Source organism: Pan troglodytes, chromosome 3, assembly GCF_028858775.2.
Source record: "Pan troglodytes isolate AG18354 chromosome 3, NHGRI_mPanTro3-v2.0_pri, whole genome shotgun sequence".
Lineage (NCBI taxonomy): Eukaryota > Metazoa > Chordata > Mammalia > Primates > Hominidae > Pan > Pan troglodytes.
This window is the reverse complement of record NC_072401.2, coordinates 39,734,980-39,753,620: the sequence shown is the minus strand read 5'-3', so window position 1 is coordinate 39,753,620 and position 18,641 is coordinate 39,734,980. Positions and strand designations below refer to the sequence as shown.

The window sequence follows — 18,641 nt, the reverse complement described above, 5'->3', positions numbered from 1 at the left end:
CTAGAAATGCCCTGGGTGGGTCAGGGAGCCTAGTTGCAATTGGAAGCATTTCTAGGTGAGCAGTTCTTGCAAATTCCCTAAAGAGACTTTAGAAAAAAAGGACTCTAAGACTATAGTAATTTATTGTGCTAGGCGTGGTAGCTCATGTCTGTAATCCCAGCACTTTGGGAAGCCAAGGCTGGTGGATCACTTGAGCCCAGGAGTTCGAGACCGGCCTGGCCAACATGGCAAAACCTCGTCTCTACAAAAAATACAAAAATTAGCTGGGCATGGTGGTGTGCACCTGTAATCCCAGCTACTCAGGAGGCTGAGGTGGGAGGATCACCTGAGCCCACGGAGGTTGAGGCTGCAATGAGCCGTGATTGTGCCACTGCACTCCAGCTTGGGTGACAGAATGAGACCTGTCTCAAAAACAAAAACAAAAACAAAAAATAACTATCATAATTTATTGTGATGTTTTTCTCATTCTAAATAAATGCTCATTTATTTATTTTTGCAGAGACAGGGTCTCACTATGTTGCCCAGGCTGGTCTCAAACTCAAGCAATCCTCCTGCCTTGGCCTCCCAAAGTGCCTGAGCTACTGTACCTGGCCAGATATTTACTTTTGCACTGATTTTTGTCTCCCTTTAAAATTTTTTTTATTTAAAAAAAAAGATCCTTCCCCACTATTGTAAAAATCTCAGGCTCGTGCAGTGTGGCTCCACACCAGGTCTATTAGCTTCTTGAGGGCAGAGACTGACTATATTTATTGTGTTCACAGTTGTCCACACAGATGCCCAGGGGAGGGCCTGGCCTAGAATATTCGTTGAATGAATGCCTATTATGGATCAGCTAGTTTGTTGGTTACTTGACGTACCTTATTGATAATACAGCTTCTGCAAGACAAGTCTTATTTTTCCCATTTTAGAAAAGAAATTGAAGTTTACAGTTGCAGAGCTGGGATTTGAACCCACTTTATTACACCATCCTGCTTTCTGTATGTCCTGCCAGTTCTAAATTTTGAAGCTATTCGGGAAAGACCATTTGACATATTGTTTTAAAATTACATTTTCTCTCTGCTGTACTTGGTTATTAAAAGAGCTAAATAGTCCTCGAATGAGGGTACTACATTCCACAATTGCATGTTGAGAGAAAAATATCTATATACCTTTGGAATTCAGTATCATCTAGAGAGGTCATGGAGGACCTGTCAGCAAATTTGGGGTGTTCAGAAAACCATTAGTTGTCCAAGTGCCTAGCACAGCGCTTCTATGTGTAACATTTATATGTAATTCTCGATTCACCTCTCTCCTAAAACCAGTAACGTTAGCGTTGGATTATTTTCCTCACTGATGTCAAAAGCTAAGTGAATCCCTCAGGGACCACCCCTGTGCTGGATTGTCTTCCCCTGTGAATGGTGATCTTTACACCATTGTCAATGTTAGACTGAGGCCGGGCGCGGTGGCTCACACCTGTAATCCCAGCACTTTGGAAGGCTGAGATGGGTGGATCACTTGAGGTCAGGAGTTTGAGACCAGCCTGGCCAACATGGTGAAACCCTGTCTCTACTAAGAATACAAAAATTAGCCAGGCATTGTGGCATGCGCCTGTAGTCCCAGCTACTCTACTCTGGAGGCTGAGGCAGGAGAATCACTTGAACCCAGGAGGTGGAGGCTGCAGTGAACCAAGATAACACCACTGCACTCCAGGGTGGGTGACAGAGCAAGACTCTGTCTCAAAAAAAAAAAAAGTTAGACTGAAAGGACAGAGATCCTTGTCTGCATAGCATTTAGAACAGCATGGCATTCAATCAAGTAATAATTAAAAGGGTCTTAGAGATGAGTGATTTTCATAACTGAATGTAACAGAACAGTGATGGAAATAAGAGCCATAGAAATTGAATAATATAAATATTAATAAGAGCTAACACATATCTAGTACCAAATGTGCCGGACACTGTTCCAGGTGTTGTGTGTATACTCTCTCACCTAATCCTCACTGAAATTCTGCGAGGTAGGTACTGTGATCATTCCCACTTAGAGGAGAGGAAACCAGGGGGTGGAGAGGTTAGGTAACTTGCACAAGGTGAATCAGGCCCAGGCTATATCGCCCTATGTGCTCTTGCCTGCCAGTTAGAGGTAGAGTGTGGACCTCAGAGGTCATTTTGTTCAATTTTTAAAAGTTTCTATTATAGATGAAGAAGCTGAACCTCCCTCTCTCCCACATAAATGACCTGCCCAAGATATCAGTTAGTGGTAAAGCTAGAAATATAACTAAGTCCTTCACCTTCCTAGTTCACTGTCATTCCAGGATATCGTGCAAATTAAATTATGTGCCTTTGAAATACACTTTTACACCGTAGACCCGAAGGTGATTGAACAGGCTGTGAAAATGCAAGGGGTATGCAACAGACATGACACAAAACCAAGGGACAGTAGACTGAGAAAGCCTCTAGGAAACACTCAGAGGCGGCCGGGCGCGGTGGCTCATGCCTGTAATTCCAACACTTTGGGAGGCCGAAGGGGGTGGATCATTTGAGGTCAGGAGTTCGAGATCAGCCTGGCCAACATGGTGAAACCCTGCCTCTACTAAAAATACAAAAATTAGCAGGGCAGTAGTGGCACATGCCTGTTATCCCAGCTACTTGGGAGGCTGAGGCAGGAGAATTGCTTGAGCCTGGGAGGCGGAGGTTAGGGTGAGCTGATCGCACCACTGAGCTCCAGTCTGGGTGACAGAGTGAGACCTTGTCTTTTTTTTTTTTTTTGATGGAGTGTTGCTCTGTTGCCCAGGCTGGAGTGCAATGGCAGGATCTCTGCTCACAGCAACCTCTACCTCCCAGATTCAAGCAATTCTCCTGCGTCAGTCTCTTGAGTAGCTGGAGTTATAAGCACGGGCTACTATGCCCAGCTAAATTATTTTTTGTATTTTTAGTAGAGACGAGGTCTTGCCATGTTGGCCAGGCTGGTCTTGAACTCCTGACCTCAAGTGATCCGCCCACCTTGGCCTCCTATGGGATTACAGACATGAGCCACTGTGCCTGGTCGGAGTCATAGTTTTGATTATGCCTGCATCCCGCTTCACCACCTGGGGTGCCCCTCAAAACCCAATCAAATGGAGAATTCATCAGCATTACCTTACGTTTCATCCTGTTCATTACACAAAGTTATATACATCAACAAAAACATGTTTAGATAAGTCATTTTTATTTGTCTGAGTTTCCTTCAACCTCCAGCTATTATTTTATCCCTTTTGTCACTCTTCATCCATTTACTTTATTTATTTAAATTCAAGTCTACAAACATTTATTTAACAAATACAAGGCACTGTAATAGACATTTAGAAAAACAAGGTAGCCCCTGCCTTTAGATGATCTATGGTGTCTAACAGGAGAAAAAAAATATGGAAATGAGTGAAATAAAAACAGTATGCTTTTACATTTTGATTATTGAGAAATAATAACTGAAACTAAATGTAATAATACGATTCAAAAATCACTATATGTATGTATATGTTATGTGTACATATATACATAGAAAAAAATTTGGACATTGAACAAATTGCTGGCAGTGGTTACTTCCCGTGGTGTGTGGTTAGGGAGTAAGGAAAGAAGAGAACCTTTATTTTTAACAATGTGTTTCTGTGTTGTTTGAATGTTTTGCAATACAAATGCATTATTTTTGTAGTTTAAAAAAGTTGGGTTGGGCATGGTGGTTCATGCCTGTAATCCTGGCACTTTAGAAGGCTGAAGTGGGAGGATCATTTGAACCCAGGAGTTCAAGACCAGCCTGGGCAACAAGAGTCAGACCTTGTTTCTACAAAAACTAAAAATGTTAGCCAGGTGCACCTGTAGTCCCAGCTACTCGGGAGGCTGAGGCAGGAGGATCACTTGAGCCCAGGAAGTTGAGGCTGCAGTGAGCCATGATCATGCCACTACACTCCAGCCTGGACAACAGAGTAAGACCCTATCTCAAAAAAAAGAAGTCAAGGGTATTGGTTGAAACTGTTCCTGTTGGTGACTTTAATTGTTCTATGCTATCACTCTTCAGCTTCCCCCCACTTCCAAAAATCTCAAAGGAAAAAGCAGACTTAAATGTAAAGTTCAGCTACTCTGAATTTCATTCTATATTAAGGAATATTTTGTCCTCTATAATAATACGTTGATGTTCAAAACAATGTAAGGAGGAGTCATGTATTATACATGATTAACATGAAAGAAAAACTCATAACAGTAGACCCTGGCCCTTTACTCAAGACTTTGGTCATGTAATCTCTGGTCAAGATATGACATTAAGCAGAACCAAGCAATGAACTCCCCCAAATACTAAAAGATCCTGGCTTTCACCAACCTCAGGGTTACCCAGAAACATTTTCAAGTAACACTACTAGATCACCCAAGGATTACTTTAATTACTTCTGTGATTCACTCTTCACTGGCCAGTAAATTAGAAGGTTCTGGTCTATTCTCAGCTTCCCTACTACTTTTCAGCAACAGAATTGTTGTTAATGTTCAGTAGTTTTAATCATATCTTTTTCTTTTTAAAATAGCCTCTTTTTTTTTTTTTTTTTTTTGAGACGAAGTTTTGTTCTTGTTGCCCAGACTGGAGTGCAGTGGCACGATCTTGGCTCACTGCAACCTCCGCCTCCCAGGTTCAAGCGATTCTCCTGCTTTAGCCCCCTAAGCAGCTGGGACTATAGGCACCCACCACTACGCCCAGCTAATTTTTTTTTTTTTTTTTTTGAGATGGAGTTGCTCTGTCGTCCAGACTGGAGTGCAGTGGTGCGATCTTGGCTCACTGCAACCTCCGCCTTCTGGGCTCAGACAATTCTCCTGCCTCAGCCTCCCGAGTAGCTGGGATTACAGGCACATGCCACCATACCCAGCTTATTTTTCTTGTATTTTCAGTAGAGACGGGTTTCACTATGTTGGCCAGGCTGGTGTTGAACTCCTGACCTCAGATGATCCACCCACCTCAGCCTCCCAAAGTGCTGGGATTACAGGCGTGAGCCACCGTGCTTGGCCAAAAATAGACTGTTTTCGAATGTTGAGTTTGCTCAGTAAAACTTTCTATATGTTATTACATGACTTATTTTATATTATAAAGTCATGTAAAGTTTCCCTCAGTTCATAGTTTCATCATGTCCAGCACTGTTTCCATTACTTAAAATATTTTCTGATCTCCATTTGGGTCTGATTTTCCATGTATGAGAGTGCTCATATCAAATCAAGCTGTTTAAATAGGATCGCAATATTATTCTCTGAGCATTTATAATTACATTTATTTAAACTCTTGTTAATCATTTACTGAAGTATAACTTTTTCTACTTAATGGTTAGAAAAAGTAAATATTGCTCTCTTGAAGGTTTTAGAATACCAGTCGTAGTTGAAAAAGTTTTTTTTTTACACGATTCTTATAACTAACAATGGTATTCTGGTTATAGAAATTCTCTTTGGCAATTCTCCACAAGCAGTTTTCATAATTTATTCAAACTTAGTTTAAAACATCTATAATAATAATAGTTTTAATGTATTTGGTCAGTATTTCTTTTTTCTTTTCTTTTTTTTTTTTAGAGATGGCATCTTTGACACCCAGGCTGGAGTGCAGTGGTGCGATCTCAGTTGACTGCAACCTCTGCCTCCTGGGTTCAAGCGATTCTCCCGCCTCAGCCTCCCAAGTAGCTGGAATTTCAGGCTTGCACCACCACACCCAGCTAAGTTTTGTATTTTTAGTAGAGACGGGATTTCACCATGTAGGCCAGTCTAATCTTGAACTCCTGACCTCAAGTGATCCACCTGCCTCAGTCTCCCAAAGTGCTGGGATTACAGAGGTGAGTCACTGTGCCCGGCCCGATCAGTATTTCTTATACTGTATTTTGTTAGAGGTGTCTTAGATCATGATGGAGATGGGTTGGCATTATATGCAGGTACCATGCCTTAGCTAATCAAATGAAGAACTGTGCTAACTCTAGATGATATGGCGGGGCACAGTGCTCACATCTGTAATCACAGCACTTTGGGAGGCTGAGGTGGATGGATCATTTGAGGTCAGGAGTTCAAGACCAGCCTGGCCAACATGGCGAAACCCCATCTCTACTAAAAGTACAAAAATCAGCTGGCGTGGTGGCTCACGCCTGTAGTCTTAGCTACTTGGGAGGCTGAGGCAGGAGAATCGCTTGAACCAGGAGGTGGAGGTTGCAGTGAGCCGAGATTGCACCACTGCACTACTCCAGCCCAGGTGACAGAGCGAGACTCCTCAAAAAAAATAAAAAAGATATTGTCAAGGGCACACTTCAGTGATTTAACATCACTTTAATGGGATGCTAAATTTTGAGCAAATAATTAAAATCATGAGGACAAATGAAAAACCCAACTTTTAATATATGAGTCGGGATAAATGGTTCATAGATCTCATGGACAAATTAAACATGTAGAGAGATTGTTTTGGCCTTTTAATAAGCAAAGCAAAGTAAAATATCTGCTGAGACAGTATCAAAACAAGTGACGGACATGGGTTTTGAAGCTGTAAATTTTTTTTCATTGAAGCGGGGCAGCTGATTTATGTCATCAGAACTTGCTAGCTTGAATTGACACAGATCAGACTTTAATTTTGGCTTTGATACTTATCCTCTGTGTAATCTTGGGCAAATTTCTCTGGGCCTCAGTTTCATCAATTGTAAGTTGAGTTTCAGAACACCTACCTGGCAAAGCTGATGAGTGAATTAAATGAGATAATATATTACAGGTACCTAGTATGTTTCTGATATTACAGTATGTATGCAATAAAAGTTCTTACAATAGTAATTTAAAAGAATATGATAGAATGTCAAAAAGTTATCTGTAATAATTGTCTCAGTCCTTCACTTTAAGAATTAAGACTGTTCTTTATTCTTTCTTCTTTTTTTTAAAAAAGCATTTTTGGCTGGGTGCAATGGCTCATGCCTGTAATCCCAGCATTTTGGGAGGCCGAGGTTAGGAGTTCAAGACCAGTCTGACCAACATGGAGTAACCCTGTCTCTGCCAAAAATACAAAATTAGCCAGGCGTGGCGGTGTATGCCTGTAATCCCAGCTACTCAGAGGCTGAGACAGGAGAATTGCTTGAACCTGGAAGGCTGAGGTTACCGTGAGCTGAGATCACGCCATTACACTCCAGCCTGAGCAACAAGAGCGAAACTCCGTCTCAAACAAACAAACAAACAAAAAACCACTTTTTTGATGTGGGAGGGGAAAGTGGTGGAAGGAAGAAAGTAATAGGTTTTGTTGTTTGTTTTAACCCTCTTTCTTTCGTCCTTTGTCAAAAAAAAAGGCTTGGCTAATTTTTTAGCTATAAGACTTAGCACAAATTAATTATGATACGTTATTCTCCTGAAACCTGACTTTACCAAAGGAGTTTAAAAAAATCCTTTTTTTCAATTAAAGAAAATAATTTCAGATAATCCTTGGAGATTTTGCTTCTGTATAACCAAGACAAACTAAAAAGGCTCCATCTAGTATTTCCATTTCAAAATATTACACTTAATCTTCAAGACATTGGTGGGGGATTTGGGCAAAAGAGTCTTTAAAATGACATTTTGTTTACTTAAATGTGCCTAAGAAACACTGCAGCCTTCTTCATGTTCAAGAAAGCAGTTGCAGCAGTCCGTTGGCAAAGAAGGCTTAGCTATTAATCATGGGAATGGTGGCATTTTCACAGCTGTTTTTGCAGTTTTATTATTTACTTTTTGAGACAGGGTCTCACCCAGTCACCGAGGCTGGAGTCCAGTGGTGCCATCATAGCTTTAAACTTGAATTCTTGAGCTCAAGCAATTCTCTCACCTCAGCCTCCCCAGTAGCGGTAACTACAGGCTCATGCCACCATGCCTAGCTCATTTTTATTTTCATTTTTTGTAGAGACCGAAGTCTCACTATGTTGCTTAGGCTGATCTTGAACTCCTGGAGTCAAGCAATCCTCCTGCCTCAGCCTCCCAAAGTGTTGGGATTACTGGCATGAGTCACTGCACTTGACCCTTGTTTTTGCAGTTTAAATACTAAATTTTGTTTAATAATTTTAACAGAGCCTTTAAGAAGAGAACTATATGAAGATTTAAAAAAAGTTTTTTTTAGTTTCTTGTTGGAAAAAGTCTTTTATTTTTAAATGTAAAATATTCTCTTTACCTTCTTATGCTACTTATTTTTTTACTTTTAATTATGGAAATTGTCATAATACACAAAAATAGAAACAATAATAAACCCTCATAAACACATCACTGAGTTTTAACAGCCATCAAAATCCTGCAGCTTGTTTCAAGATGGGTTTTTAATGTACAATATTTTAAAGAGACATATCTAATTGATTTGAGTGTTCTGGAAAGACTAATGTTTAGCCTGTGTGTGTGTGTGTGTGTGTGTGTGTGTGTGTGTGTCTGCGTGTGTGTGTGTGTGTCTGCAATCTACTTTTTTTTTGTTGTTGTTGCAGGTTTAAATCCTTTCTGGAACAAGGTAGATCTTCCTTAAATTGAAAATAATCAATTACTCATTGAATGCCTAACACGTGTCCAGCATGTGTGAGCTTCTGTGAAGGAATTATGCCAGGAAATGTTAAAACAAAGTTAGTCAAAGAAGTGGAAAAATAGGAAAGAAATCCAGTTTTATCCTAGGCTCAGGAAAAAGTTGGTGAGGCCTTGACCTAGAGTAGGGTTTCCCAACATATCTTATCCTGAAAGCCACTTTCACAGTGTTGAGCAATCTCTTGAACCCATGAGGAATTTAAAAAATTATTTCATCATTTGTGTGTGGTAATAAAAAAATATAAAAAGCATTGACATATGCTTTATTTTATATAAATATACTTTATTGACTATTGTATTTTAAGACCTATTTAAATTTAAAACATTAATAGAATAAACATTTTAAATGCTAATAATACATGCACATAAATTTGGGCATTTTACCATCTAATAAATAATGCACATTATTTAAATTATTTTCATTATGTAATAAGGACAAGCATTTTATGACTTAAATATTTTTGAAATTTTATTTATTTTTTATTTTTTTAGAGACGCAGTCTCCCTCTATCACCCAAGCTGGAGTGCAGAGGCATGATCACAGCTCACTGCAGCCTCGAACTCCTGAGCTCAAGCAACCCTCCTGTGTCGACCTCCCAAAGTGTTGAGAATACAGGCATGAGCCACTGCACCTGGCCTCAAAATATATTTCTAACAGAAAAATATTTTAGTAAACAATAGTACATAATGATACTTAGATATGTATACAAACAAAAAACCAGAAAAATAGAACATAAAGTGACACATAAAAAACCAAACTTTGGACAGGTGCAGTGGCTCACGCCTGTAATCCCAACACTTTGAGAGGCCGAGGCGGGTTTATCACCCGAGGCCCAGAATTCGAGACCAGCCTGGCCAACATGGTGAAACCCCGTCTCTACTAAAAATACAAAAATTAGCCGTGAGTGGTGGCACATTCCTGTAATCCCAGCTACTTGGGAGGCTGAGGCAGGAGAATCACTCCTTCTCAAAAAACAAACCAAAAAACCCACCCCCCACCAAACTTTGTGAAACACAATGTTATAGCATTAAAAATGGATAAACATTGCTTATGTAATATTTTATTTGAAGAGTTGAATTTTGCTTTTTTTTTTTTTTTTTCTGAGACAGAGTCTTGCTCTGTTACCCAGGCTAGAGTGCGGTGGCACGATCTCGGCTCACTGCAACCTCTGCCTCCCGGGTTCAAGCAATTCTCCTGCCTCAGCCTCCCGAGTAGCTGGGATTACAAGCACCACCATCACGCCTGGCTAATTTTTGTATTTTTAGTAGAGATGGGGTTTCACCATGTTGGCCAGGCTGGTCTCGAACTCCTGACCTTGTGATGTGCCCACCTTGGCCTCTCAAAGTGTTGGGATTACAGGTGTGAGCCACCTCACCCCGCCGAATTTTGCTTTTTAAAAAAGGAAAAGCTTTTTAAAAAAGTAAGATTAGTGTTTTGTTCATGAATGGTTAATATAAGAAAATATTAATGGTTAAGAAATAACTAATGCTTAATATAAGAAAAATGGTTTGGGGCAGCTCTTTCAAGTATTTCACAAATAAGGCAAAGCCAGGAGGGACAGTCTTTATTCTCGATATGTGAAAAGCCAGACTAGATGTAATCATGTTGATGATTAAATATTATTTCCTCTTTTAACATTTTAAAAGCACTTTTTTTTTTCTAAAAACAGTATAGGCTGTACATTAATTTTGAGTTTCTGTATGCAACTTACAGATCTGGTGAAGATCTCCTTGAGGCAATTGTGTAAAATAATCATTTTTATGCCCCTCATACTGGTTACATGTCAATGTCCTTGTTCTTTGTGCTTCATGTCTTTAACCAGTTGTCTACTATAGAATAAGTCAGTGGTTTTCAAGGGTGGAGTGAGGGGGAGGAATTCTGACTTCCTGGGGACATTTGGCAAGGTCTGGAGACATTTTTGATTGTCACAACACTGAAAATGGGGGAGCTGCTGTCATCTAGTGAGTAGAGTTTAGATGCTGCTGAACTCCTCCATTGCACAGGACAGCCCACCACAGCAAAGAATTATCTGACCCCAAATGTCAATAGTGACCAGGTTTGAGAAATCTTTGTACTATGTAAACAGTATTTATCTATGAAAGATAACATTTTCCCCCCTAACCCAATGTGACTAGTAAAAGACAAAGATTTTTAAAGTCATGAAATGGTCAAAACTGTCATGAAAGCTGGCAGTATTTTTTGTTTTATTTTATTTTATTTTATTTATTTATTTATTTTCCTGAGACAGGTTTTTGCTGTGTCACCCAGGCTGGAGTGCAGTGGCACAATCATAGCTCCTTGCAGCCTTGACCTCCCGGGCTTAAGTGATCTTCCCACCTCATCCTCCCAAGTAGCTGGGACTACAGGTATGTGCCACCACTCTCAGCTGATTTTTTATTTTTTGTAGAGACAAGGTTTGTCTTGTCTCTACAAAACTATGTTGCCCAGGTTGGTCTTGAACTCCTGGGCTCAAGGGATCTTCTTCCGTCTGTTTCCCAAAGTGCTGGGATTACAGGCAGGAGCAACTCTGCCCCGCTTTGGCAATATTTAGTGGAGTAATAAACAGAATGAGTTATTGTCTCATGAGCAAACTCACCTTCCCAAACCTCTGTGCATGTTTACTCAGAGACTCTCAAATGTTCCATTCTAAAAGGGAAATGTACAAATTTAAATTATTATATGTATTTATTGATTTAAAAATAGAATGAAAACAGACATTACTGCCTTTACTAATGTGAACCCTTGGGGCTTTGCTGCATAGGCCAAATACATTTCTGGGATTGAAAAAACTAAACTTGGGAGAGAGAAATCTTTCCTCTACAAAGGAGAAAATGACACAACCCGAGGAAGAAATGGACGTGAGAGGCTGAAATAAAGGGCCTTCCTGGTCACTGAGCCCATTCATCCCTGTGGTCTGGTTACTGAGCCAGGAAATTGCCCCTTTTTGCTTTAGCCAATTTGAATTAGATTTCTGTAACTTGCCACCAAAAAAGTCCTGACTAATATACCACCCGATTAATATCAGTAATATTTCGACAGTTTGCAATAATGCAATGAGATATGAAGATTGAACTTGAGATTAGTTTTTGATTACAGTATTTAAGACAGAAATCCTAAACCATTCATTTAACCAACATTTACACCTAATATGTACAAATATTCTGTGCTAGGTGCTGAGAACATAAAGGCAAATTTAAAAATTGTCTCTCCTTTGAAAGAACTCTCAGTCTAGCTGAAGAGATGGAAAAGTATCATGTCGTATGAGTGCTATGCTAGAAACAAGCCCATCTTATGGGAGCCAGCAGAAGGGGCACTTAAATCCTAAAGGGGCAAGAATGACTTGGAGGCGGTGACCATCACGAAGTAAAGAGGGCATTTGAGCTAGACAGAGTGGGATAGTTGAGGCTGGGTGGAGAGAAATAGTAAGGAGAGACTGAGACACTGGCAGTAGTGTGTTATGATCGAATATGAAGTGCAAGAGGATGGGAGAGTGGCCAGGAAGGAGGCTGGGAACTGTATCTCAAAGGTCTTGGTGAAAAATTGAGACTTTATCCCCAAAGCTTGGGGGGACCACTAATGGATTTTACATAGGTGAGCAATATCACGCATATTCAAAATATCACACTGTAAGATGAGGATAATAGTTACCTGGCAAGACTGTTGTAAAGAGTATAGATAATATTTATTTATTTGTGTCCTTTTGGAATGTAAATGTTCGTAATATTTCTCTTTTTAAAAATATTTTTAAAATTTCAATAGTTTTGGGGTACAAGTGGTTTTTGGTTACGCGGATGAATTGTATAATGGTGAAGTCTGAGATTTTAGTGTACTCATCACCAGAGGAGTATACATTGTATCCAATATGCAGTTTTTTTATCCCTTACTCCTCTCCCAGCTTCCCTGTTCTGAGTCTCCAAAGTTGATTATATCCTTCTGTATGTAGGTATATATCATTCTGTATATATAGTCCATTGTATCATTCTTATATAGTGGGAGCTAAGCTATGGGTATGCAGATACATACATAAGCTCAGTATACCCATAGCTTAGCTCCCACTATATGAGGGAACATATGGCATTTGGTTTTCCATTCCTGAGTTACTTCACTTAGAATACATAGATATTATTTTTTTTTTCTTTAAATAGAGAAGGGGGTCTTGCTATGTTGCCCAGGTTGGTCTCAAACTCTTAGGCTCTGGGATTACAGGTATGAGCCACCATGCCAGGCCTAGAGATGATATTTAAAGTGATGATTACCGTGCTTAAAAATGGCCAAGCCAGGGCCAGGCGCAGTGGCTCACACCTGTAATCCCAGCTACTCAGGAGGCTGAGGCGGGAGAATCGCTTGAATCCGGGAGGCGGAGGTTGCAGTAAGCTGAGATCGAGCCACTGCACGCCAGCCTGGGTGACAGAGTGAGACTCTGTCTTAAAAAAAAAAAATGGCCAAGCCAAAAAATACATCCTCATTCTATTTCAAATGCTGTTAAAAACAGCTTTGATGGGAGGCTGAGGCAAGAGAATGGCGTGAACCTGGGAGGCAGAGCTTGCAGTGAGCCGAGATAGCGCCACTGCACTCCAGCCTGGGCGACAGAGCAAGACTCCGTCTCAAAAAAAAAAAAAAAAAAATCAAAACAAAACAAAACAAAACCATAAAAACCTTAACGTTGAGGCCGGGCGCTGTGGGTCGGGAGTTCCAGACCAGCCTGATCAACATGGAGAAACCCCGTCTCTACTAAAAGTACAAAAAATTACCCAGGCGTGGTGGCACTTGCCTGTAATCCCAGCGACTCGGGAGGCTGAGGCTCCCGCTTGAACCCGGGAGGCGGAGGTTGCAGTGAGCCAAGATTGTGCCACTGCACTCCAGGCTGGGCAACAAGAACGAAAACTCCGTCTCAAAACAAAACAAAACAAAAACAAAAACTTAGAGTTGGTTCATCCATTAGTAGGTGTGATTATGGAAAATTTTTACCTGAGTCTTAGACCCGCATTAAGATACTCCCTACATCTGCAATAAAGTGGAATCTAAATTGCAAGTCAGCCTTGGGACCCTCTGGACCATTCAGGTTTCCTGCAAATGGGAACATTTCAAACCGAGATGGAGTTTTCCAGATCATTCTGGAACGAAAAGGACCCCAATAGCCACTATGAAACCTTTTCTGTATCTGAGAAGTGGGGAATGAAGGGGTCCATACCCCCCCCAGAATTCAGTTTTATATTAGGCTTGTGTAGCTCAATAAATGTTTTCGGTCTAAAAACTATTCCTAAAGAATGCTTCTTCTGGGTCACAAGGGGGCAGGAGAAGGAAGAAATACTTCATTGCAACATAAAATATCAAATTAATGTTTTCTACGTGAAAGTCAAGACAGCGAGGGGACAAGTGGGAAAAACAAGTTCACCTCAGGCTACCAAATCATTGCAAGATTTCTTTAGTGCTATAAGTCACTGGGTCATGCAGTGTATTTCACTTTCTGACTGATTTCAAGGACCCCTCACACCATTTATTTAGTCTAGTGATTTAGAACTTTTAAGGCAATACAAACATTATTTGGAAAACACAATAGTTGAAAAACATATCCCTCCATTTAAAATAATAAAATTTATCTCACGATCATAAAGTGCTAATTTTGTGTTAAAGGCAGAGAATATCTCAAATTAGAGGAAAATGAAAACATCTGAAAATATGTCATTTTATCAACTATGTTTGGAAGCAATATCTGTTAAAGCTTTTTGCCTGTTTATTCTTATCAGCCAATTTTAAGGCTTTAATCCTTAAAATACATTTTCATGAAAACTCTAATTGTTGACATTTTTCCAGGTAATGACTTTTCAACAATTTAGAATATTTTTCTTTATACAAAGGTTAAATAAACATATTCATGCATGTATTTGCATAGAAAACTTTAAAAAGAATGTATAAGAAACTATTAACAGTAGTGTCCTTGGCCTGGGATTGTCAGGTGAAGAGAGGGAGAGGGATTTAACTTTTTCACTTTAGATCCTTTGGTACAATGTGATATTTTTATTTTTTATTTATTATTTTTTTGAGACAGAGTTTCAGTCTCGCCCAGGCTGGAGTGCAGTGGCGTGATCTCGGCTCACTGTAACCTCTGCCTCCCGGGTTCAAGGGATTCTCCTGCCTCAGCCTCCCGAGTAACTGGGACTATAGGCACGTGCCACGACGCCCAGTTAATTTTTGTGTTTTCAGTAGAGAGGGTTTCACTATGTTGGCCAGGCTGGTCTCGAACTCCTGATCTTGTGATCCACCTGCCTCGGCCTCCCAAAGTGCTGGGATTACAGGCATGAGGCACTGTGCCCGGCCCAATCTGATATTTTTAAATGTACATGAGCATGAATTGTTTTAATAATTAAAAGGACTGGCTGAGAGCAGTGGCTCACACCTGTAATCCCAGCACTTTGGGAGGCTGAGGCAGGTGGATCATGAGGTCAGGAGTTCGAGACCAGCCTGGCCAACATAGTGAAACCCCTCTCTACTAAAAACACAAAAATTAACTGGGCTGGTGGCATGTGCCTGTAGTACCAGTTACTCGAGAGGCTGAGGCAGGAGAATTGCTTGAACCTGGGAGGTGGAGATTGCAGTGAGCCAAGACTGCGCCATTGCACTCCAGCCTGGGTGACAGAGTGAGACTTTGTCTCAAAAAAAAAAAAAAAAATTAAAAGGACTAAATGAGAGGAATATTTTTCTAACTTTTGTATGCATAATCTTGATAACTATTAAATACCTATACAATTTCTACCCTTTAAGGTCTTATTTTGTCAAATCACAGTATACCCACACATTAATGTGTTCTATACACAACTCTAGTCAAAGATATGCAAATGACCTTGAAATCATAATGCAATCTGTTTACCTCAAGGGCAGATGTATCTGAAACCATAGTACAATGCACATGTGTAATAATCCAGAAAAGTTCAAAAAGAAAAGAAGTGATAGCAGATATTTTTGTATGTACAAATTTAGACATGGAATTATTTTATGTTGCTGTATGTTTTTTTCTACTTCTGTATATTTAGCTTTTGAATATTAATAATTAAATTACTCTTTGTAGCACATTATAAAATTATATTGATAAAGTTTTTTCATTTTTAAAATGTAACAGGTGTGCAGAGTAATTTATTTTTCCTAAGTAAACTATTTGACTCAAAAAGTTAAATTCGATTCTAGATATTAGCCTCAGTGTGAGGCTAAATCTCTTGCAAATTCCTGAGTCTTCTTTTCAAAGCATTCTTAATGAAGACAGTTAGTGTTAATTATGTTGTCATTTAAAAAATCCATGTCCACAACAGCTGTATTTTACTCCTTAACCTTGGGAAAATTATTTAATCTCATTAAGCTGCAGTTTCCTCATCTTTTAAATGGGAAGAATAATAAGACTAGTTCATAAGGCTGTTAAGAGGATCAACTGTGTCGATGCATGTAAAATAATGTAGTCTGTGGTACATAATAAGTACTCAGTAAATATTACCTACTATTTTGCTTGTATTTTCACTATTGTTTTACTAATTTTAACATTTCTCAACATTATCTCTAGCTTTTGAAATATATTGCTTGAAAATTGCTTTAGTAGAGCACATTCTTCCCAGTTCTTATGGGAAGAAATGTGTTTAGCTCCCATAACAATTAATCTTCTCTTTTTTGCTATGTAACACAAATAAAATCAAAAGTGAAGTATATTTAAATTTCTGTATTTAATATGCATGAGTTAGCTAACATTTATTTAGCTTACTTATTTACTTACTTTATTTACTTATTAGCTAAGTTAGCTATACTTAACAACAAATACATATTTGAAATGGTTGTGCCTTAAGATAATTCTGAAATGATTGCATGTTGTCAGAAAAGGGTTCCAACAATTAAATTTATGAAGCACTGTTTTCCCACAGAATGAAAGTAAGCTCATATATTCATACTGTAGTGTATAATGGTAGATTTAAAAATAGCCTCAAAGTGCAACTTTTGAAAAAACTAATTGGATTAATACATTAAAAATACCTTAGATAAATAAAACATACACTAACTTAAATGCAAAATTTGAGGATAGATCTTGTGAATTAGCTTAAAATCAGTTGCCTTGATTTCAGTGAAGAGAATTACTGAGGCAGAAGGTAAATTCTTAAATTCTTAGTGTTTTCTGAAGCTATAATAAGAAGCTAGCTGTACAGTACCTTGATCAAGTTGTGTCCCACAGTGTAGACAGCTGCTAAATTTCCCTTCTCTCCAGGGGCATGCATACCTGTCCCATATCCATGCCAAGCCACTAGATATGGGTTGTGAATTGTAATCCAATATTTGACACGGTCCCCAAACATCTGGAAACAGTATGTGGCATAGTCATTGAAGATATCTATTATGGTATCATTTTTCCACCCCCCATATTTTTCTTGCAGTGCCAAAGGCAAATCCCAGTGGTATAAAGTAACTATAGGTTCAATGTTTCTAAGCACTAGAGCGTCCAGAAGAGTATTGTAGTAGTGCAGACCTTTTGCGTTGGCAACTTTTACTATTCCATCAGGGAAAAGCCTTGGCCAGGAAATTGAAAATTGATAAAAAGAAACTCCTATAAAATCCAGGGCTGATAAGTCTTTTTCCAGAAAAATATAACTGTCACTGGAACCATTCATGCTGCTGACATTTTTAAGGTGTGTGTGGATGAAATGATCCCATATAGAAGGTCCTTTTCCATCCTTCTTCCAACTCCCTTCCACTTGCAATGCTCCAGTCCCAATACCCCAGAAAAAGTTTTTAGGGAAAGTGTCATAGAGAAACAGCTGACTTTCATTTACCGGAGTAAAATTAGGATTTTTAGACCATATAGCTCTTCCATCTCCAGAGAATCCAGTAACAGCTCGTAGCAGAATAAGTGCTGACAGGATGACAGATCTTTGCAATCCCCCGTTGGACATTGTATTCCTATAGCGTATGGTTATTTCATCAGTGCTGAAGAAAATCCATTCATTCCCTGGAGATCCTGCCGCACAGCCTGGCTTCATTTGCCACCAACTGCTGGACTGTCTTATCAAAGCTTCAGTAAAAGCTTGTGATTGTAAAGCTCTGTCAATGATTAGCTTGAACTGGGAGACTGAGGATGGGTCATAGAGAGCAACGTAATTTGAGGGAGGTGGCCCTATTGCAGTCACCAACGCGTCTCCTTCTCTCTCATTATGGAAAAAATTAGATGAAAATGTATCGGTGACAAGAGTTTGAATGTGTAACTAACACATATGTAAACACTGGAGTAAAATCACATTATTTTCCGTGTAGCCTTTCATATTGACCCAAATCTTTTCTGAATGTTTTGAACATTATTGAATAAGGTATATAGCTTTTCTATTTTTAGAGTTTTTGTGTGGTAATTTTATAATCTCATATATCAAGAAAAATAACATATACAAGTATATAGCATTCCTACATACCAATAGTAAAGAATTAGAAAACACAATAAGAAATTACACTTCTCCACAAAATTATAACACATCTAAGAACAATCTTAATAAATGTTACCTATTTTAGGAAAATTGTAAAAATGTATTGGTAGATTTGAGAGAAGACTTGAATGAGAAAATATAGCACTTTGTGGATGGAAAAATGAAATACTTTTCAATTTAATACATTTAACTTAACTAAAATCCTCTAATCTCTAATTTTATTTTTTATTTTATTTATTTAACTTAACTAAAATTCTCTAATCTCTAATTTTTTAATTAATTAATTAATTTTTAATAAGAGTCTTGCTTTGTAGCCTAGGCTGGAGTGCAGTGGTGTCATCACAGCTCACCGCAGCCTCAACTTCCCGGGCTTAAGCAATCCTCCCTCCTCAGCCTCCAAGTAGCTGGGACAACAGGCACATGCCACCATGCCCAGCTGATTTTTGATTTTTTGGTAGAGGTGGGGTCTAGCTATGTCCCCCAGGCTGGTCCTGAACTCCTGGGCCCAAACAGCCCTTCTGCCTCGGCCTCCTAAAGTGCTTGGGATTATAGGTGTGAGCCACCATGCCTGGCCTAATCCCAAATTTTAGTTCAAGAAAATTATTATGAAAGGCCAGGCACAGTGATTCATGGCTATAATCCCACCACTTTGGGAGGCCAAGGCAGGCAGATCAC

At 39.2% G+C, this 18,641-nt stretch overlaps 1 protein-coding gene across 1 annotated transcript in view; it reads right to left on the bottom strand.

Moving 5' to 3' along the window:
• The window catches only part of KLB (klotho beta), a 41,426-nt gene extending 23,843 nt beyond the window's left edge, over positions 1–17,583 (bottom strand). Inside the window, exon 1 of the mRNA XM_526550.8 lies at positions 16,707–17,583. Coding sequence (XP_526550.1) covers positions 16,707–17,531 — 825 coding nt within the window. The 5' untranslated portion in view covers positions 17,532–17,583. The remainder of the gene's footprint in view (positions 1–16,706) is intronic.
• Positions 17,584–18,641: the final 1,058 nt, after the last annotated feature.